Source organism: Stegodyphus dumicola, chromosome 11 (genome assembly GCF_044657685.1).
Source record: "Stegodyphus dumicola isolate Sdum_Otavi_A_Nest chromosome 11, ASM4465768v1".
Lineage (NCBI taxonomy): Eukaryota > Metazoa > Arthropoda > Arachnida > Araneae > Eresidae > Stegodyphus > Stegodyphus dumicola.
Genome location: NC_140778.1, coordinates 161,223,256 through 161,246,432, shown reverse-complemented (window position 1 = coordinate 161,246,432; position 23,177 = coordinate 161,223,256). Strand labels below are relative to the sequence as shown.

At 34.3% G+C, this 23,177-nt stretch overlaps 1 protein-coding gene across 1 annotated transcript in view; it reads left to right on the top strand.

Moving 5' to 3' along the window:
• Nucleotides 1-13,202, top strand: part of LOC118190956 (uncharacterized) — a 90,308-nt gene extending 77,106 nt beyond the window's left edge. Inside the window, exons 10-11 of the mRNA XM_085826188.1 lie at nt 3,956-4,025; nt 11,567-13,202. Coding sequence (XP_085682314.1) covers nt 3,956-4,025; nt 11,567-11,800 — 304 coding nt within the window. The 3' untranslated portion in view covers nt 11,801-13,202. The remainder of the gene's footprint in view (nt 1-3,955; nt 4,026-11,566) is intronic.
• Nucleotides 13,203-23,177: the final 9,975 nt, after the last annotated feature.

The following is a 23,177-nucleotide window of genomic DNA, read 5'->3' as shown; positions in this document are numbered from 1 at the left end:
GTGGAGGACTTTCTAAGGGAAACTGGCTCGTATACACGTTACACATGGGGAAAACCACGAAAACGCCCATGCAGCCAGCCCGTTCGCGGGATTCGAACCTCAGACCGAGCTACCAGTGTTCAGCGTCTTTACCGCTCGGCCGCTGGTGGGCCTATTCGTATTTAGATACTTAGTTTTAAGTTTATACTTTAGTTTAAGTTTTCTATTATCATTTATAACCTAAAGTATTACTAAAGGCTACCCATATTAATTTGTTAATAACTGTGGCATGTATCCCAATGGAAAGGCCATTGATAATGTATGTAATCTATGTGCAGTAACCACGTATACCACTTTACTTGCAGTAATCTAGGTATGCAAAATAGCATAACGGTTTAGTAACGTCTGATCATTGTGGATTATTCTTAGGAATAATTCCACGGAAATATCCGTATAGGCACGATGGTATTTTCCTAGAACTTTGGATGCTACAGGTTTGGTTTTACTATGACTATAGACTCGTTTAGTGACTCAAACACGAAGGCATATTGTCAAAAGTAGATTCCCCCATGAGTAATCGTAACATTCCTATGCAATGTAACTAAGCAACAATAACCTACCCTGGCCAGGAAACTCTTCAGTGACAACGAATAAAGCTACGTTTATCGGTCCTACCCTGAGGTTCTTCCACCGAACAGCCATCATTCCGCATGAATTTATAGGACGGAAGCCTGCTCCGTGGCATACAATATTGTTACCACTTTACTGTGGTGTTATCAATTACCTCAAAGAACTGTGATATACTGTTTCTTCAAGACTGGACTTCTCTACTAAGAGTGAAATTTTTTGTTGTAATTCAAGTTTGTGTTAAACTTCAGAAACATTCTATGTCGCATTTATTAAAGAACTGCTGAGTGAACATGTCCTGTAAATTTCTTGTTTCTATGTTGCTTCATTCTCAAATAAGAGACAAAAAACATGCTTTTCGTTAACTTTTGAAGGGGAGTGTAGTTTAAAGCATTTCTGTTATTAACAAATATTTACATTATTTAATCTGGAAATTCCGATCATTCGCTTAACTTTTAGCGAGTCATGTGATTTAGCAAAATTACAAACATTCTTCATGAAGAATAAGAAAAACATTAAGTTATTTACAAAAATGCCGCTTCGTAGAAGGTTTCGATTTCACAATACGCTAGTCGACAAAGGAAAACGCTCTGTTGCCATTCCGCTGCAGCTAAATAGTGTCATCAAAAGCTGTGGCTCTTCATTAGTCAACGTTCGCCTACGGCTTCAAGAGCCAAGGTGAATAAAGTTAACTTCATTCATAGAATTTAACATAAATTTTAACATTCTGAAATTCTAAAAAATTCTGAAATTCAATTCTGAAATTCTAAAAAAAAAAAAAAAAAAAAAAAAAAAAAAAAAAAAAAAAAGCTAATACAACATACTACTGAAAATATATTATTATATGTTTTACAAATAATAATTTTCTAAGTTTAGTCAGTCTCTTGGGAATTTTAATATCAACATCACTTGAAAATGATTTCATTAGAGTCTCAGGAAGTTCTTTTACTTTTTTTGTTGCCTGTTGGTTTTCATGACTTTTCTGCTGTGCTGAATCATGAATAATTCTAATGAAGTTCGCATATATTATTTTCCGCTGTTTCCTGTATCTCAACACTTTTGGACCGAGCTAAGTCTTTTGTTTATTCAGCAACATCTTGATGTCTCACAATTTCCAATGGACAGATTCTTTCGTTGTAACAATATTCGTGATGTTGTTTTGACAGGTACAATTCTATCTCTACCATTACGGCCCGGAATATGATGTATTGCTTTAACAAGTGGTCAGTTTAATCGCTTTTTATGACCATGCCCAATTAACACCATGTCACCGATATGGTGTCAATTGGTGTTAATTAACACCGACATGGTCAGTAAAAGATGAATTAACACCGACATGGTGTTAATTGATCTTTTACTGACTTACTGACCTCCATCTTTATCTGGTCTAAAATATCCACTACGAAATACTTGTTGTAACTCTTCCCTCAATTTTAATCAGCACTTGAACCGTTTGTTGAGATTCTGACCTTCTAGTAAGTGTCAATCAGTTACTTCAACTTCTCTATTATTCTTTAAGATGATATTAATAGTTACTGAGTACTTGAACTAGTGATGCCCTATTGAGCCGGACTCGCATTAGCGGAAGGCAGAAATAACCTTGTACCCGTTTCCAAGCTAATAAAACATTATAGATGGGATTTAATTAATTAATAAAGGCAAAGCAACCTATCTATGCCTTCATGGAGAATTTTCCAAGAGGAACTGATTCGTATTCCCTGTTATACAGAGAGTAAACTCTGAAAACTCTCATGGAACAAGTCTTTTCATAGAACTTTATACATGGTCGAACTGCCAGTGTTGAGCGTTATTACAGCTCGGCCGCAGGCAGGCCTAGTACAAAATTAGTTACGTGAAATGTAGCAGAAGATGCTTCGCCACGATTCTTAATATTCTGGTTAAATCAAATCAAATAAACACTTTCTAGCATAGAGCAAGGTTTAGCAGTTTTCTTGTTATTCATATAATAACTGTTCCCAGATGTCCGATTTCTTCAATTTCTTGCTGGTTTAGCAATCATTTGCTAACATACCTAATAAAATTCATAACACTTATTATTTATCAAATAATCAGCCGCAATAGAGACAGAATGTATTTTTCGAGCGATTTTAACTATTTATCATCAATTAATTTATAAAGTAACTTTGAAATGGTATATTTTTCACTTTAACTATTAGTTATTTCATAGTAACTATTAGTTATTTCATAATAACTAGGTAAATTATGAAATTTTTGATCTATTATGTACTTTAACTGACTTGTCTAGTTATTTCACGAAATACCTAGTCATTCTATGAAATAACTGAATTATACGCTTTAATGGTAACATATATATAAGCGCCACATTTTGGAGGGGAAAACCCGAGATCGACCAATGGAGCTTTAAATAACATGAGTATGTAAGCGCAAAAACAATCAACAGCTGAAATGCTAGCTATTTCTATTTTTAAACTATTAAAATGCACAGATTTTGTATTTCAATCAAAAAATAATAAAGAGTAATAATATGTAATAAATAATAATATACTCCAAAAATAAGTACTTTTCAATGTAGAATCTAAGCATCGAAGCAGAGTGTATTAGAAAAAAATCAAGAATAATAAAATTGTAAGGTAAACGTTTAAGTATAGGTAAAGGTATCATTTGGGTCTTATCATCAGGTTCATGATTCTTGCAGCGGCATTAACGGTCTGGACTGGATCAGCATGCAAATGAAAAGAAGGTGGACGTCATCTTATATTGTTTTACAAAAGATGATACATAAGGGAGAATGTGGATAAAATTCCTTCGATTTTTTTGAGGATGATCATACACAGGTCCCTGTTCTTTACGATTTTGTAAATTATATGGAATTTTGTCTGAAATATATGGAGTTTTTGTAGCAACTCCACATGGATAAACGTGTTTCGCTGCTAAAAATATACTATTTCTGATTGCTGTCAAGTTTTACTCAAAATACGTAAAATTAAAGTTATATTTTGTTTAATTTTAAATTTAACGTATTGCTTATTTCTCTTCCAGTTTGGGCCAATATAAATTCATTTAAGTGTTTCTGAGTTTCAAAAACATTAGCAGGAACCTTATATTGAGCACTTCAGTGATTTCATAATGATTTCCTGAAATACACATTGCTGAAGTATTCCTCGTCTTAAATTTTTAAATATCCAATATCTGTTTATTTATTCGGATTAAAAATCGTGTTTTCCCATTTTTTTCCAGTACGGCATCTCCTTTTTTCTTCAAATGATCTTAACTAAAAACTGCAAATTTCTGTTAGTTCTTACCTATCAGTTGTATTGTAATAACTGTTTTAATTTGGTTGCATTCATACACATTCTTTCTGTTCTAGAAATGCGGTTATTTGGTTTAAATATCTGGATCCTCCAGTCAAAATAATTTCGTACCAGCCAAAATATCAGGTAATTATATTTTATTATACATTATGTCATTTTATGGTTTCATTGCTTATGATTACATTCTAACTCAGTGGTCTCATACTCATACTGCATGTGGGTCTCTGATAACTGCTGACGGCCAGAATATTTTTAATAAAATTTTAATCTAAATTTCAAATAAATCACTAACTTTTAACTTAATTTCTGAATTATGAAAACTTAACAGATTTTCAAAGAAATGATCTCTTGCACAAAATTTAAGAAAAATAACTGTAACTTTTTCTCTTTCTTTTATGTACTAAATTTGTTATCGACACATGCAAAAAATGTATATATTTGAGCAAATAATTATAAGCTTCTCAGTTGTTTATAAGAGCTTGACACTTGGTGGCATTTCTAGTTAAACGCTTCTAGCCTTGGACAAAAAGTATCGGAAATTATCTTCATCAAGGATTATAGATGGTCGTATGTATATCGGGCACTTTTGTTAGACTTGTCAATTTTGATCTGCAAAAAAATCTATTCTTATATATATATATAGATATAGATATATGTATTTTTAAAGAAGAGGAATGTTTAAAAGCTAATGCTAAAAAATACATTTGACACTGTAGTTCCTGAGCAAAAATGTAACGTCATGTAACAACAACAAACAATAACTCAAGAAGTAAAAGGATATCGCGTAAAAACTAAATGTAAGAATTACAAAACGAGATAACTTAAAAATCAAAAAGGGTGAGAAAAAATTAATAAATTTTAACACACAATACATTTTAAGAGGCTGCTCGCAAAAAATTAAATACATTTCAAATACACAGTAAATATGTACAAAAATTTACAACAAATAGCAAATTAGCTCAACTACCCGAGGTTTAAGCCGGATTTATCAAGGGAAAAGCAGCTCAAAATTCGTATTAAGCTTTAGCACGTTTCGTCAAACGATAATAATTGAGACTATAAACGTAATTTTATTAACAGAATAATCAAACTTAATTATATCATTTCTTTTCCCGACGCGCTTGCAATTTAAATTGTAAATGTAAAACTTACTATTAAGCATGAAAAAGCTATACAAGAAAGCCTAGTTAGGTCAATGTACAAATAATATAAATAGCTAAAAAGCTATTAGAACAAAAATTACACAATTTTAAGGGAGACACCTCCTAGCAGTAAGAATATAAACTTTTATAAGGAGAAGAATTAAAACAAACATAATAAAAAACGAATCGAAATGGGTCTTGAAAGACCCAAAGAAAAAATACAAAAATAAGACGAAACATGCCTGCGTCCAAAGCGGTTGCCTGTTCAACTTAAAATGAGCAAAATTGCTGCAAAGGGTTGCCGTAAATAGAAGAATTCTAAAGAAGTGCTACCAGAAAAGTAAAGTAATTGAAATTCTCCAATAAGGTGGAGCTTCGTAGAAGGGGGAAACAAACATAAAGAAGCACTAGCGTGTATTTAATTATTATGGCAAAGCACACGAGGGCTATCTGCCTAAGGGGAGGGATGCCTTTCGTGGAGGACTTTCTAAGGGAAACTGGCTCGTATACACGTTACACATGGGGAAAACCACGAAAACGCCCATGCAGCCAGCCCGTTCGCGGGATTCGAACGTCGGACCGAACTACCAGTGTTCAGCGACTTTACCGCTCGGCCGCTGGTGGGCTAAGAAGCAATAGCCAATGGTACGTAACGGCTTGTTATTGTTACATGATGTTACATTTTTGCTCAGAAACTACAGTGTCAAATTTATTTTTAGCATTAGCTTTTAAACATTCCTCTTCTTTAAAAAAAAATTTTTAATTTTGCAGCTTAATCCGCAAAATTCTTGACCACTAAAGTCTTTCATTATTCATGTTATCTTTCTACTTTCCTATATATATATATATATATGTATATGTTACGGTGAAACACCGAAATCTGGAGAATGTCGACTTTCACCGGTGAATGTCAACATTCACATAGTCTGTTGGTGTATGTCCGAAATATTTTTCCAAATACTCTTATTTCTGACTTACACCGGTCAATGTCGACATTCACCATGTACTAATGGTGAATGTTGAACATATAACAATATTATATTTTCTTCTCCGTAATTCTGTCGCGAATAAACGCACTTGAGACTTGAAATAAGAACTTAAGAACATGAGAACCTAAAACACACAATACATTCAAAATGAGAAAGGAAAATAATAGAAGTTAAAAACTTACTTAATTATACAGTACGTTCTAAATGAGAAAATAAAATAACAGTAATAAAAAAATTACTAAATTATGTGATTGAAATCTTATTTATTGCAACAACTTAAACTATTATGGCACTTTATGACCTCTCTTTTCGACTTTCACCAGAGCATATCTGTGATTGTCGACATACACCGGTGAGGGTCCGCATATACAAGAATGTAGTAAAATATTCGATCTTTCACCGACGTATTTGGTGAATGTTGATATTCTCCGGTGAAAGTCGACATTCTCCAATTTCGGTCTTTCACGGTAACATATATATATCGTGAAAATACACGCGTATTTATATATATGTATATGTGTGTTCTTATATATGTGTGTGTGTATATATATTGTTACGGATTTTGTATTTAGTTAGCTAATATTAGTCGAATTGTAATTACAATTGCTTTATTTCCCCGTGCAATACAGAGCGTGACGAGTTTTAAGAGAAAGCTGCGCCGAAACACTAAAAATACAGGAGCACGTGCATTTAACATTTAATCAAATTTTATCGCAGTAATTGATATTTAATTTGAATAAACGTAATTGACTACAATGTTAACTGTAACCGTAATTCTACTCTTTTTGCTTTCCAGAAATTGCCAGAACTCTCTCGCGCAGCTGATTTATAAAGCTAAAAATTCGGAGAAAAACATCTCAGCCCAGTTGTTGTTGTTTATGTGAGCTGTTGTTGTTTACTTATTTGATGTTCGGATTTGCTTTCTCTGCGCTTTGAATTGCGTTCTATTTAACGTTTAAACAGTTTAAAATTTAGCTACTGATTATATTGCGTGGTATTGTGATATTCTACGAATATCCTTGAGGAAAAAAATTCAGCGCTTTGTTATATTTCTCGTGATAAGAAAAAGTAGTTTTAACTTTTTGTAGGACTATTCAATCTGTTACGATGAGTTTTGAATAAGGATTTCAGTAAAAGAAGATTACTTTTTATATTTTTTAATTTTGTATATTTTTTTTTCCTTTTCGCATTTTTATTTTTCGAGTTTGTTCTCTTGATGAATTCTCATTTAAATTTCGGTATATTTAGATACAGTGTTCCTTTCTTCCAAGGTTGCAGTTTTTAATATTGTTGAGGAATTGCCTGGCTTTGATTCCAGTTTAATTTTAACTTTAGATGCTTTAGTTTAATTTACTTCAATCCTGCAGCTATAGTGCAGGACTGGTTAAAAAAAAAACATTAGCTTTTAGTTTTTGGCTTATTACTTAGTTTTGTTTTGTATATATGTTACCGTGAAAGACCGAAATTGGAGAATGTCGACTTTCACCGGAGAATGTCAACATTCACCAATACGTCGGTGAAAGATCGAATATTTCTTTACATTCTTGTGTGTATGTCGTGTGTTCTTGTGTGCATTCATCGGTGTATGTCGACAATCACAGTTTAGCTCTGGTGTAGGTCGAAAAGAGAGGAGTATATGTACACGCTGCCATTCCAAAAGGAAGTGTTCCGCAAATAAATGCAGTTGTAAAAGCAAGGGCCTCTTGTGCAATTCGGAGTGTCATAATAGTTTAAGTTGTTGCAATAAATAAGATTTGAATCACATAATTTGGTGAGTTTATAACTTCTATTATTTTCCTTTCTCATTTTGAATGTACTGCGTGTTTTAAGTTCTTATGTTCTTAACTCCTTATTCTCAGTCTCAAGTGCGTTTTTTCGCCAATGAATTACGGAGAAGGAAATATAATATTCTCATATGTTCAAAATTCACCATTAGTACATGGTGAATGTCGACATTCACCGGTGAAGTCAGAAATAAAAATATTTGGAAATATTTCGGACATACACCAAGCGGCTATGTGAATGTTGATATTCACCGGTGAAAGTCGACATTCTCCAGATTTCGGTGTTTCACCGTAACATATGTTTATGTGTGTGTGTACTTTAAAAAATGATTAATTTTACTGCAAAGATTCTCAACTGAGGGTATTTGTGTTTTGAAAGTACGAATAAAATTTAATCAGATCTATATCTTTGAACAAAATTTAGATCAGACGGTAAATTAATTATTTCCATTTGTAGATTTCTATTACATTATTCACGTCAACGTTTAATGGTAATGAAAAGAATTTAAATTCGGACCCCAAATCATTAAATTTAGCTTGAGATCTTTGTTGTAATAATGTTAGTTTTCTTCCGAATTCTTGAGATTTTTCATTTGAAAATAACAGAGATTTAAGACAAAGAAAATGTGCGAAACGTCTTGATTTCAGTAGTATTCCCCTTTATTTGCATTTGGAAAATTTAACAGCACACATGTCAGTGATAAATTTATTCTTTTCTTGAAGCTCTTAATTGAGAATACTTAAATATGAGGTTAAATCAACACAGAAAGCTAAATTTGTTATTCATTTATCATTATGTAACTCGTTTATATTTTTTTATGAAACCTTTGTTTCTTTATTAAATTATAAAATCATTTTAATACACTTCTTTGATATTAAATACCCCATTTCGTTATAATACACCATTTCTCCGTACTTATACTCTATTTCTTCAAGCAATACTATAAATTATGAATGACTCAGGGCTTGTCTGAGAATAAAGTTTAATGTTTAATTATCGTTTCTATAACATCATCCATTTGTTTGCTTTGGGCTCAGAGTGCTTCCTGATGAATTATTTATTTTACAGCTTCTTCGTTTTTCTACTAACCACAGCTGCTACAGCTCTATTTTTCGCCAACCATAACAGCTACCACATCACTTGCAAGTCCAATAACGCCTTGAACTTATCTATTTTCACACAAACACATCGTTCTCGCTTCTTTATCAGCTATATTTTCGTCGTTATCATTTCGTTCATGAAATCGCACTAGCTGTATTTGAAAATGCAGAATTCTAGAAAGTTGGATACAGAAAACGGACATCATATAGTCCTTTAGCCATGTGAAATTTCCGCAACACAACAGTTGCTGACTGCCCGTTCAAATAAAACATCATTACCACCAACAGTCTTTTGCATACTGATAGCATTCCGAGAGCGAAGGAGAAATTCTCGTGTATCGCAGTTTTTTATTGGAAGATTAATTTGCGTAGTTCTGCTGAATTTCTCGCATGTCAGCGCCCTCTACCGGTGATATTTTTAAATAAAAAGTGTTTTGCTGTTAAAAAATTCCAACTTTGTGAGTCCTTCCATACAAACCACACGTCTTTTTTATAATGTCTTCTTTTTCTATGAATTTTTGAAACTTTAGCAAACTTTTGGCTTACCATGTACATGTACGTGTGTGAGTATCTCGTAAAATTCTTAATGAAGAAATGCAGCTTGTAGACACACACATTTATTGAAGTTTATATAAAATGGGTGCTTGAGATACTACAGGGTAGATGAAAACGGAGATGCGATCACAAACTGATGCCTGCGTACAATCAATAACATTTAACACTTTCTCATGGCACTTAGATTGTCTCTAATTAATTAAACTGCGAGAGAGACTGGAATTTGTCATATGCTATCTATGATGAGCCTGTCATCTTGCTCCTTCTCGAATGTACTTTTCGTACTTTCGTACTGTTTCTCCACTGTGGCGACTGTTTTAACAACCGGCAAGTCACGAAAACGCCACCTTTTGGTGCGGGTGAGGATGTCCCATATATATATGTAAGGTAAAAAATATGAAAGCAAACTTCTAAATTTCCTTCACTATAACCACTTTTATTTTTTATTTCATTTGAGAACTTCATCTATCTGTCCTAAAAAAGCGCTTAAGTCTAAACTGCGCCTTCAAATTAATCATGCGATCTTACGTAATCCTTAATGCAGATGCCTCTTCACCAATCACCAAATTGTAAACCAAAACTAAAAACTGACTCCCTCCTTTCTTTCTATGAAATGATGCGTCATTTTTGATTGAGCTTTCCTCTTGGCCAGACGTCTTTCTGCAATTATGTGTGCGCTGCTACTTTCGCTTCTATGGGAATAATATCAAAATTGAAAATGTTCTTTAATAGGCACGAGTTGAGTGCCAAGTGAATTGTAACCACAAGTGAATTAAAATAAATAAAAGTAATTTAATCCGGCTCGATTGCTTATTCTTCAAAATGGATGGATGCTCTAAGCTTCAAGTATCTGCAGAACTAGTGTTTCTACGCATTTACGTCTCAGTGTTCTTATTTCAGTGCCTCTAAAAGTGTTCAGAATTTGCATTCTTTGGTCAGTTCTAATTATGAAGAAATCTAAATGGTTTTTTTATTCTGTGTTCACAGTGAACCACGGGAAAAGACCTGTTTCTCAGAAAATTTTAATGCAAGTTTGTGCCGCATTCATAATCAAATCTTTCATGTCTTTTCATCTCGTGCCACAATTTCATTGCATGTATGTATTATTTTTCACACACACAAACAGACAATATATATATATATATATATATATATATATATAATTCATAAATTAAATTCACAAATATATATATATATATATATATATATCTGTGACATATACGACATATATATATATATAATAAAAAGAAAAAATTGTAGTGAGCTCGCCAAAAAGTTACCAGGAGCTGTGGCTCCAAGAAATAGTTCAACACAGTATTTTTTAAAAAACAATGACATTGAAGGGTGAAAAATTAGGCTACACGCGAAATAAAATGTAGAAAATAAAACACAGTTAAAATCAATCGTTGGAAACATGTGAATGGCAAAAAATACAGTAAAAACCTATCGATGTGATAAGTGAAAAGTTATCACATCGATAAACATAAAATTATAAAAACATAAAATTATAAAAAACATAAAATTATAAAAATTATAAAGCGGTAAATGGTAAATTAGCTCAATTCGACTTCCAACCTGGCTTTTCAAGGGAAATTTCAGTTAAACGTTGAACCAAGCTAACACCATTACGCGTTTCGCCGAAACAGGCAATCGAAACTCTTGTGTTACGAAAATTTTTTTATAATATGAATTGTTCCAAAAAATCTTTAAGGTGTAAAAAATGTAAATGCAAATCCGATGTACAGCTAAAATTAAAATAAAATAAATAGCGGTCTGCTATTAGTCAAACTATACAATAACGTACGGGCTGGACCTGCAAGCTTAAAGAATTAAACCTTTATAAATTTTATAGATCTGAAATTAAATTAAAATGAAAACAAACGCAGTGGGTCTTGCTAAGACCAAGAACATTTTTTTAAAAAGAAACATTTATTTAAATATATATATATATATGGCGTTCTAATATTTTTCCTGAGCATTGGCATAACTACTTCATCATGTAAATAATTTGCATTTCGTAAATCTAAATTTTAATTTCTTTTAATGCTATTTTTTATCCACAGATAATCGATTAAACTTGATAATTTTTGTTTCAGCCTTTCGAACTCTTCAGCCATATTGGTGGATACATGGGACTGTGGCTAGGATTCTCTGCCATTGCATTATTTGACTTTGTTACATCACTTATCTACATCTTCTTAGTGGCAGTGAAAAACATTACGCTAAAATGCAAATCCAGACTTCAGAAAATGTGTCCGGGAAGATTAATTCAAAATTTGATGTTGAGATCATCGAAGAGGCGTAAAAGTGCTCCAAAAACTGAATGTTAAAACACAGGTGGCACGATACACGGCAATGCAATTTCTTTGCGCATGCATTACAAAGTGTTATATTTTGTCGCATTTAAAACCTCAGATATCCTCGAGATTCTACTACTCGTAGCTATTTCAAAAGCGTCGATTTCATGCCTTGAACTCATCTCTTTTTACACAAAAACATCGTTCTCGCCTCTTTACCAGCTACATTATCTTCGTTGTCATTTCGTTCATGAAATCGCGCTAGCTGTATTTGAAAATGCAGAGTTCTGGAAAGTTGGATACAGAAAACGGATATTATTTGTAATATCAACTGAACTTTGACTCATACGTGCAATATTTGATAAGTTACTTAGATTGCGATGTGGATGCAATAACATATAGATATATACAAATGTGAGAATAGAAATATGTGATCTATGAAAAAAATATGAGATCAAAGTAAACTTACCCCAAAAGATGATAATTCAAATATCACAAAATCAGTTATTTTTATTTTTCCTTTACCATCACTATATCTGAATATGCACTAAAGATTAAATAAGAAGATATTAGCCAGACAGACGAACGTAGGTATCTAAACTAAATCACACCCGTAACATGTAACACGTGTAATGCACATTACTAATATAACGCTGAACTCAAAGTTAAAGTCAATCTTCTTACATCTGTACAAATCAAGGTTCTGGTGGAATTCGAACCATCAAAATTTCAAGGTAGTAAATAAGGATACTTGATAAACGATGGTATTTTTTTCTTTTTATATCGAGAAAAGAGGAGACACGTGTGCACAAAGATTTCTTACAAAAATAATGTGGCTGGAAAAAATTATTAACTGCAGCAATATTCTACGATTTTGGAGAAATCTTTTCTAACGTTGTACCTTCAATTCAAAATCTTACAAAAAAATTTCCGTAGTATTATAAAACAGCATTCAAGGAAGAAGCAAACAAGGAAAAGCCATCGCATCGGCAGGAGAGGAACAGCCAGAAGCCGTGCTACACCTCTGAACCCCAGCAGCAGAAGAGAGCGAGAAACCGGTTGTTGCATTCGTTTTCGCCTTGTCATTCTACGGTTGCGATTAGCACATCTGATGCTTGAATAATGTGAAAACTTGCCTGCACAATACCACTGATTCATACCAACCTGATACAAAAACATTATAGATAAAAGCTATCATTACAATGTTTTTTACATATTTTAAGCTATCGCTATAACGTTTTTACATATTTGAAGTTGTTAATAAAGAGAATTTGAATATATATAAAAACTGTACTCTAAATTATGCTAATTACTTACCAAGAACTTAATGTAAAATTTAGTGCTTCTTGGTAAGTAATGATTGAAAATTAATATAATTTTATATATAAATTACATTGCTTTACATTGTGTTTAATTAGTGATTTAGTTACAATCTATTACAAAGCAGAATTTTATGAAAACTGACATACAGGGTGATTATAATTAAAGTTTAAGCTTCAAAACGCTATAAAAAAAGAACCACTGATGAAAATGATGTGAAATTTGAAAGGAATGTTATTGAAGAAGGCGGAAAGCGTATGGCAGAAGAAAAAATTTAGTTTCAAAAGTTAGCAACAGATGGCGCTGTAAGCGGGAGAATCACGACGAGAAACGAGAAATGATTCGTAAAACAACGGGTTAAGGTGGAAGTTACAGATTAAAACGCATTGACAAATTAGAATTGTTGAATAATTAATTTTATTTGCATGACTGTACATATCACATAGAAAGGAACAAATCGGTTTCAAGGGTTTTGCGGCGACATACCGCATAAAAACCATTCATCAAAGCAGTTCGGAACTGTCGCGAGACTGGCGCAAAACATGTTCAATATGGTGTCCACCGTTGTGTGCAACAAGTTGAAAGCGACAAACAGCATGTTCCACAACGGATCGCAGTGTCTCCGGGGTGATGTTCAGAATGTGTTACGAAATGCGTGCCTTAATTCCGCTAAATTTGCAGTTGGAGCACGGAACACAACATCCTTCAGATATCCCCTCAGCCAGAAATCACACGGAGTAAGATCAGGCGATCGGGACGGCCAGGCTATAGGGAAATGACGGTTGATAATTCGAGCATTTCCGAAATGGCGCCTCAGCAGCTGCTTCACGGGATGTGCAATGTGCGGAGGAGAGCCATCTTGCATAAAAATGATTTCATCCACACATCTACGCTGTTGCAGAGCTGGAATCACGTGGTTGCGCAAAATCGATGCATACCTCTGACCAGTGACGGTTGCGATAACAGGACCGGAAGCACCCGTCTGCTCGAAAAAATATGGTTGTAGGATGAATGATGCCGTAAAGCCACACCATACCGTGACCTTTTCAGGATGAAGTGGTACGGGGTGCGTTGCCAGTGGATTTTCTGTTGCCCATATTCGACAATTCTGGGTATTCACGTATCCTATCAGATGGAAATGGGCTTCATCTGTCCACACAATTTTCCACGGCCATTCATTATCCACTTCCATGCGAGCCAGGAATTCTAACGCAAAAGTCTCCCTAGCTGTCAAGTCAGACGGAAGCAACTCCTGCACATGGCCAATTTTGTACGGATAGCATTGCAGGATGTTCGTACAATTTTCATCACTGCGCTCGTAGGCCTGTCCAATGTTCAGGCGATTTCTCGTGCACTGCACGGTTGCACGCCACCGGCCGACCCCTCTTGTAATGCTGTGGCCACTTCTTCAACTACCGTCGAATGCACTCGTTTTCTCCCTCTACCAGATTGCACATCAAACGAACCTGTCGTTTCGAATTTTTGCATCATTTTCTTTAGACCTACGACACTCATTGGACCAACGCCTTCTTTTATACCCTTCAGTGTCCTGAATTTTTGCAGAGCTACTCTTGCACAATCATCATTCTTGTAATACAGCTTTACCAGCAGACGCGATCCTGCAGTGAAACACCCATGGCGAACGTCTGAGACGCGAAATGAGGAACAACCTGGTACCTGGCGGCTTTATAACACTGAAATTTAACTAAAATTTTAATTTACGTCTTCTTCCGCTTGCAGTGCCATCTGTTGCTAACTTTTGAAACTAAATTTTTTCTTCTGCCATACGCTTTCCGCGTTCTTCAATAACATTCCTTTCAAATTTGACGTCATTTCCATGAGTGGTTCTTTTTTTTATAGCGTTTTGAAACTTAAACTTTAATTATAATCACCCTGTATTTTGCGCCTTTTTAAGGAAATAAACTAGAATTAATTCTTAATGAATGCTATGCTACCCAATTAAAATTTTAATTAACTATTCATCTACATATTTGTATGCTTTTCTTGCATGTACATAATTAGATAATTAGCTACATAAAAACAGCTTTCGCAAAAATACACACATGTATACTATTTTTAATGAGTTTTCTCTCTAATATATAACTCAATAAAATATATGAGAGATCAAGATGCCAATTTGAATTTTAAAACTAAATACGCTAAATACAAACTTAGAATGGTAAATGTTTACAGAAATGCTGTTTGCATTTTTGGAAATTTTGACATCGGTTCTTCAAATAATCCCGCACATTTTTTTTCCTATGAAGTGTGTCATTCAGACACATACGAGGGCTGTTCAACAAGACTAAAATTATAAAAAATACAGAATACCTTTAATCCTCATCATTTACATGGTCTTTTTCAAAATAATTTCCGCGGCACGCAATGCATTTATCCCAACGTTCTGTCCACTTCTGAAAAACGTAAAAGTCCGTTTTTTGAGAGCTTTTTCAAAACTCCTCCGCACCCTTTACACATTCTTTGTTGCTTGCGAAATTTGCCTCCTAATGGTTTCTTAAGTTCAGGAAGCAGCCAGAAATCGCATGGATTGAGATCAGGACTGTATGGAGGGTGCTGTAAAATCTCTACGTTGTTCTGCTGCAAAACATCCTGTACGAAACGAGCAATATGTGGTCGGGCATTGTAATGATGCAATAGGAAGCCATTTCGGAGCAATGGACGTTTCCTCTTACCGTGCTGTACCATTGTTCATAGGACATTGACGTAGGACGAGTTGTTTACGGTATTACCGTGTTTGACAGCGTGTTGATACATAATTTTCCTTCATAATAAAAAAATATGGTCATAACTTTACCAGCCGATTTCACAGTTTTTGCTTTCTTGGCAGTAGGCGAAGACGGATGCTTCCATTCACTACTTTGTTGTTTCATGGTTGGGTCCAAAGCATATCGAACTACAGCCACAAATGCAGCACAGGTACTAGCTGGTATCATACCACTGCATATCAAAGCTTTAATGGAATCTGCATATGCCCAACTGATCCACTTGCGCCGAGATGCGACATTTGGAAACACTACCTATAGCCCAGTCCAATATGAGCATCAGGGCGACGTATTGCGTACACATCCCTCAATAAAAGGGACAGGCATACGCACAGTTAAATCCAACTGCCTTCATCGAGACACCTTCACGAAGATATACACGGATGGCTCGAAGCATGAACTTGGAGTAGCTAGTGCCTTTATACACTATGACGGTTCCAACACCGAATATCCAACACTATGACGGTTCCAACACCGAATACACATGGAAAGGACATCTGAAACCGGAAAACAGCGTCTTTCAGGCGGAAGTTACTGCTCTCACAGCATCGGTTCAGCATATACTCAACAACAATATACAGGCAGCTACCATATACACGGACAGCCTTTCAGCAATAAATGCAATAGAGAATCAACACCATGTATCGCTGAGCATCATTAACTTGCAAGACATCCTGCAGCATAATTGTCACACTAAAATTACCATGGTCTGGGTCAAAGCCCACGATGGCAACCAGGGAAATGAAGCAGCTGACCGTTTGGCTAAGGATGCTGCAAGCAATCTCGAAGCACAAGAAATAAATATTCCTGCCCCACCATCCTATCTAAAGCGTCATTTGCAGGGACAAGCAATACGACAATGGCAAGAAGAATGGACTAATGCGGAAATAGGGAGGCGCACCTATGAGCGTATTTCAAAGGTATCAACTGACCGCCTTATCGCCATTGCTCCTTTGGTAAACTACATAACAGGTCACGGGCCGTTCCCGTCTTATTTTCATCGACATGGGATATCAAATACAGACATCTGTGTCTGTGGAGAAGACGGAACGCCAGACCACTACCTATTCAAGTGCCCTCTGACAGATACCATGCATCTTTTCATGCCCACGAGCAACATAAGTGCCTACCACAGACTGATAATTAAGCACAAGGGAAGCATTAATGCAATATGTAAAATTATAAAATTTATCGCGGCACTAGGTCAGGATATCTGCCAGCCCATTTAATCAACATAAGGTTTTCCACTGCATTGATCCAGGAAACTACAATTTACACACGCATACCTTATATCTTATACCTAAACAGAACTTAAACTGGTTTGAGAACTCTTGCACAATAGCAAATATTTAATGAACTTTAACGCTGTCATGTGTCCTTATTAGTTCTATACAAGCACAGAATCATATCAGCTCTCTGTATCATACGTTTCTATTAGCACTTATTACTCATTTACTATCATATGTATCTTTGTCTACCTTAATATTTATTTGCATAATGTGTTTTATTCGTATTATATCTGCTTTGCTATTAGTATCATATCAGCTCTGCACCATGTGTATTTATTGGCATCATATTTACTTTGTACCAAGTGTTTTTACTCGTTCTTCACCTGTACTGCATCTACTCAGCACCATGTCATTTAATTAGCTCTATATTTGTTCTGCATCATGTATATACATTAATATCATATTTGCACTGCATTATGTGTTTCAATCGTATGACAGCCTAAGTTCGTGCACTATGAGTTGTCTAATCCTAAGGTGTTTTTTTTTTTTTTTTTTTTTTACACATATACTATCATATGCATTATGTGAAACACTAACTGTTTACCCCAAATATTTGTCTGCATTAAATATTTTCATTTGTATTACATCTACTTTACATCATGCGTTCCTATTAGTACAACATATGATCTGTACCATATGAGCTTATAAGCTATTTATCTGTTCTGCATCATGTATATTCATTAGTATCATATCTGTCCCGCATCAAATGATTTTAATCGTACTATACCTGCTCAGCGGCATGTGGCCCTTTTTTTTTTCTCTCATATCTGATCTGCATCATACGTGTTCATTAGAATTTAAACTGCACTGCATAATGTATTTTCATGTATCACTATTAGTATTATATCTGCCCTATGTCACGTTTTTTAATTAGCTCTATATTTGCTCTACACCATGTGTATATACCAGCATCATACCTGCTCTGCATAAAGTGTTTCTATCATGTGTTCGCCTAGGCTCCTGCTCTATGAGTTGTCTCATTAAAATATTACTACACACATACTATCATATGTTCTAACACCAACTGTTTACCCTAATATTTATTTGTATCATATGCTCCTATTTGTATTATATCTGCTTTGCATCATGAGTTTCTATTAGTATAACATATGCCCTGTACCATGTGTATCATATTCATGCTTGCATCATGTGTTTCTCATTAGTATTATCTCTGTCCTGCATCATGTGCTTTTAAATAGCATCATCTCTGCCCAAAGTCATGTGTTTTTTATCAGTATTATAGTTGCCCTGAATCATGTCTTTTATTTAGCTCTATATTTGCTCTGTATAATGTGTATATACTATTAACATATTTGCTCTGCATCATGTACTCCTATCACGTGTTAGCCTAGGTTCATGCACTATGAATTGTCTCCCCATAAGTATTATTACTCATATACTACCATCTGTTTCATATGTAAACCAAAAGTTCATCGCTAATAATTATTTGCAACTTATGTTATTATCTGTCTTAAAACTGCCCTGCATCATGTGTTTTAATTAGTATACACGCGTGCTTTATATCTGGCAATGTTACACGCGTGCTTTATATCTGCCATGCACCCTGTGTTTTCACTAGTATCACAGCTTTATCTCTGCTCTGCATCCTCTGATCTTACTAGTTTTATTACACGTTTTTATATGTCACATAGTATTACATCTGCCCAGCATTATATGTTCTAACAGCATCACATGGATGCATTATTAGTACTCTACTTAGTAGTGTGTGAGTATGTTCTGTGTATTTTAAGTGTTTTTATGTGTACTGTATGGTCTAAATGTTATTTAATGTTGTTATGTGTATTATGTCTTACATTATTATGCCACCTCCCCCCCCCCTTTTTTTTTTTTTTTTTTAGATTTCCTGTAACCACTGTAATCCTAAAACTTTCAAATGTCATACACATCACTCGTAATGTAGACTATGTCAACCGCCCTTGTATGGCCATGTAACTTTCTCATTAAGATTCAAATATACTCCCGAGGCAGCCTGATGAGGCTCCAGGGAGTTGTTGCCACTAGATAGTGGAGGACGCGGGGCATATGCCTGTTTACCTATGTTAAACATCAGGCGCCCTCGTCCTTCGTCACTTGTCACCTGATACAACCAAGCTTCATCCGTTTGATGACGCATTTTAAGAAATTGTCGCCTTTTTGTTCCAGTCTTTCTTTCCATTCTGTGCACACATCCACTGCATTTGCTCAGGTGTCAACAGTTTCGGAATCCATGGCGCACAAACACGTTTCAATTGCAAATGTTCTGCCATGATTGAGCGAACACTTCCTACAGAAATATTCAAGAGAGCAATGTAGCTGACGTACTGTAATTCTGCGGTCGTCCTTGATGATAACCGCAGCTGTGTTAATCATTGTCTCTGTGACGGACGTTGAAGGTCGTCCCTCACGTTCAATATCTTCCACATGTTGCCTGCCTCCCTTAAAAGCTTTATGCCAGCGAAATAAACTTGCCCTCGCTAATGCTTCATCGTTGAAAGCTTCACGTATTACATCAAAGGTGACATTAGTCTTATTGAACAGCCTTAGAATAATATAAATAATACTACAATATTACACATTACAAACACTTACTATAGAAGTAAGGTATTTAAATGTTATATTCCCTTTGAAACTCTTTTAATAATTATTTAGTTACAATGAAAGCATTTTAAAGTTTTTCTACTAAGATCACAATAAGAAAAACCAAAACATTATGTAAAAGATAAAAAGAAAATATATTTTAAATGTAACAAAAATACTGTATTAAAATTTCTGAATTTATTAATTTTTATGTGAAATTTTCGAAACACCTAAACATATACAAAATTTGCTGCAATTTTAGATTTTAATTAGATTTCCGTGAAATTTCTTAAATGTAAAAGCATGCTAATAAACAATATAAATGTGCGGGTATGTTATTTTATGACATGTACTCACATCGGATTAATTATAACACACATTTTCAAAGTAAATGTTTTTTAAAGAAAGCTCCCTTTTTGTAACAAAAATGCATTTTCCCATAGTAATAAAAATAATTTATTTCTGCAAGCATTTTTCGAAAGGATATTGTTAAGAGCAATGAATTAATTAGCATAAAAATTATAAGGAATTTAGAGCTAAAATGTTTCATTGGCATAGCTTTCTATTAAAAAAATTTAGTTTAAAATGCATACTATTAAAAGAATGTTTTCGGAAATATTTTAAAGTGACAATAGGAATTCTACTTTTCTAGTTTTTGGCTTTTAAAGCTTAACTAATCTACAATTTTTTTTATTTGCAACAGAAATATTAGTATGTTACATTTGCAACGCAAGTATCAAAATTTGAAAGCCACCTCTCTAATTGTCTGCATTATCTTACCTTTCACTCGATAGATTTGTGAAAGTACAAATGATGTGCAACAATGTGTCTACATTTTTGTGATAATATTTATTAAAAAAATTACATTTACGCAGGCTATTATATTAGTAGGAGTTTAATTAATTTTTATTAGATTTAAATTTCATATTTTATTCATACTTAGAAAATATGAAAGTGTTATAAAGTATTTAAAATGCATAAATTAATAGGTTACAATATATGTAACGTTTTTTTTTTACACCATCCCTAAAAACGAAATGTTTAGTATTAATTAATTGAACATTTTTAATAATAATATAAACTCTCAGATATTACTTGAATTTAATCTGAAAATTATTTATATTTTATTTGATTCATTCACTATAATGAATGCATTTAAATTATATAAATCAAGGAAAATTTTTAATCTTGTCGATAGCACTTAATCTTGAAAGGGCAGAATTATTCTATTCTCATTCTGAATGAAGAGTTAGTAAACTTGAGAAAACGATTACGTTCAAAAGTGTTATTTCAGGACGTTTCACGGACGTCGACAAATTGCTAAGTTAAAAAGGTAAATCTTTTAAGTCTTCGCTTTACATAAAGACACTGTAAAAGTTACCAAGACCACATAGGAGCTTCTCCGGCTATTCTGCGACGTGATTTTCTACTTCATGTACTATTTGAGACATTAAATGTGTGATATTGAAATAAAAGATCCATAAATCATTAAAGTGGGAGCATAAGAATGGCTTCTTTAGATTTCCAATATATTCTACTTGATTAATTTTAACAGGAATTTAAAATCATTACTAACACTATTTTTAAAATCTGAAAGCTAATTGTGAAGGCACTTCCTCACATTTTCACTCAGAATTGAGTCTGTGGCAAAGGACGTGGGCTAAAAAGACTATACGTAGACCGGTTTTAAAGTTTCCTCCCTCTCTTCTTTTTTTTTAGTTTCATGTACGTTTACAAATTGTTAGTCTGCGATGGTAAATATTTTCAGTCTTCGTTGCGTGGTAAAGAGATTTTAAAACTTACTAGGACCAGCAGCTTTTCTGGCTAGTCTGCGACTTTTTTTTCCACTTCCTGTGCTGTTTATGTATATAACACTGAAATAAAAGGTGAAGTGAAGACGAATTCAATTTTTCTTTGATGAAGAATGAAATTACGTCTATGGATAGACCACCTGACGATAGAGAGAAGGAAAGCACTGATGAAGATAGTGATGAAGTAAAAGGTGTAAGGTGATGTAATAGAATCGTGAAAATGAAAGCGACAGTGATTCAGCAGAAGAGAGAGAAAATTGGGAACTGATAACGAGCACAGAATCCGAATGAAATTTATACAATGAATACCTGTTGTACCCCGCGAAATAGGCACAAGACTGCAAGCGGAAAATCATCTCCACTCCCTGATTGGCCCGAGCGAGAAAGACTTCGAGTGCAAAGGGTTAAAAGAGATTTCAGATACTCAGTCTGTTAGCTTAGATCTGTAAATATTCTTTGTATGCTTCATTTTAGAGAATGTTTTCTCACACAAGTTAGTAGTACAAAAAATAGAAAACAGCCCACGAACAAATTATCAAATTGTACCAGAGGAAGACTCTTAATAAATTCTAACAAAGATAAGTTTTGATAGTTAATGTTAATTATATAAATCAAAATTTTAATTTCCGGGGCTAGGCTTTTAATGTCAATATCAAAAGGATTTTGAAAAATATTAATTTCATTCGCAATGACATCAAAGTCTGAGAAACGAGGATCAATTTTTTTTTTTTTTCAAAGCACTCAAATCTTCGACAGCAAAATCGAACGGGAAATTCAGTCTCAGCAGTTTGGCTGAATATTTCACATGTTTTAAAATGTATGAAACATTTTTTAGTAATTGTGATTGAAACAGTATTAGTTTCTGCTGTAACGATTTGATATTTATGTATAAATCAGGAAGAAGCTGGTTTTTTCTTTGCAATTTCAAATTCAGTCCGTTCACATGTTTTGTGAAATCGACATAGAATGCTTACTTAAACAGCCATTCGCTATTTCGTTATTCATTAAAAGGGCGATGCTTTTCATTCAAAATATTTCAATCAAAAAATTAATGAGTTTATAAGGTATTTCTCCAACTTCCCTAGCATGCCTTCGTGATGTAGTGGTTCTTCACGCTGGGCCGGTATTCCAGAGGTCCGTGGTTCAATTCCCGGCGAAGGCGGTTGCTAATTTTTCATCTCGCTGGCTTCAAAAAAAAAAAAAAAAAAAAAAAAAAAATTTCTAATGTCTCTACAGTGGGGTCTCTACAGTCTCTACAGTGTCTCTACAGTGGGTACAGTGTACTACTACATCATCCATAACCCTTTTAGTTATAACCCATAACTAAAAGGGTTATGGATGATGATTCTCCACACCCAGGATTTGGCGACTAGGTCCCCTAAAACCCTAGTCGCCCTTTAAAAAGGGGAGTATATAAGGTATTTCTCCCACATCCCTAGCGTGCCTTCGTGGTGTAGTGGTTCTGCACGCTGGGCCGGTATTCCAGAGGTCCGTGGTTCGATTGTCGGCGAAGGCGGTTGCTAATTTTTCATCTCGCTGGCTTCCAAAAAAAATCCTAATGTCTCTACAAGTTCAAAAAAGCGCTGAAGGACTTAACCGCAGCTAAGCCAGCATATGGCAGTATGATATG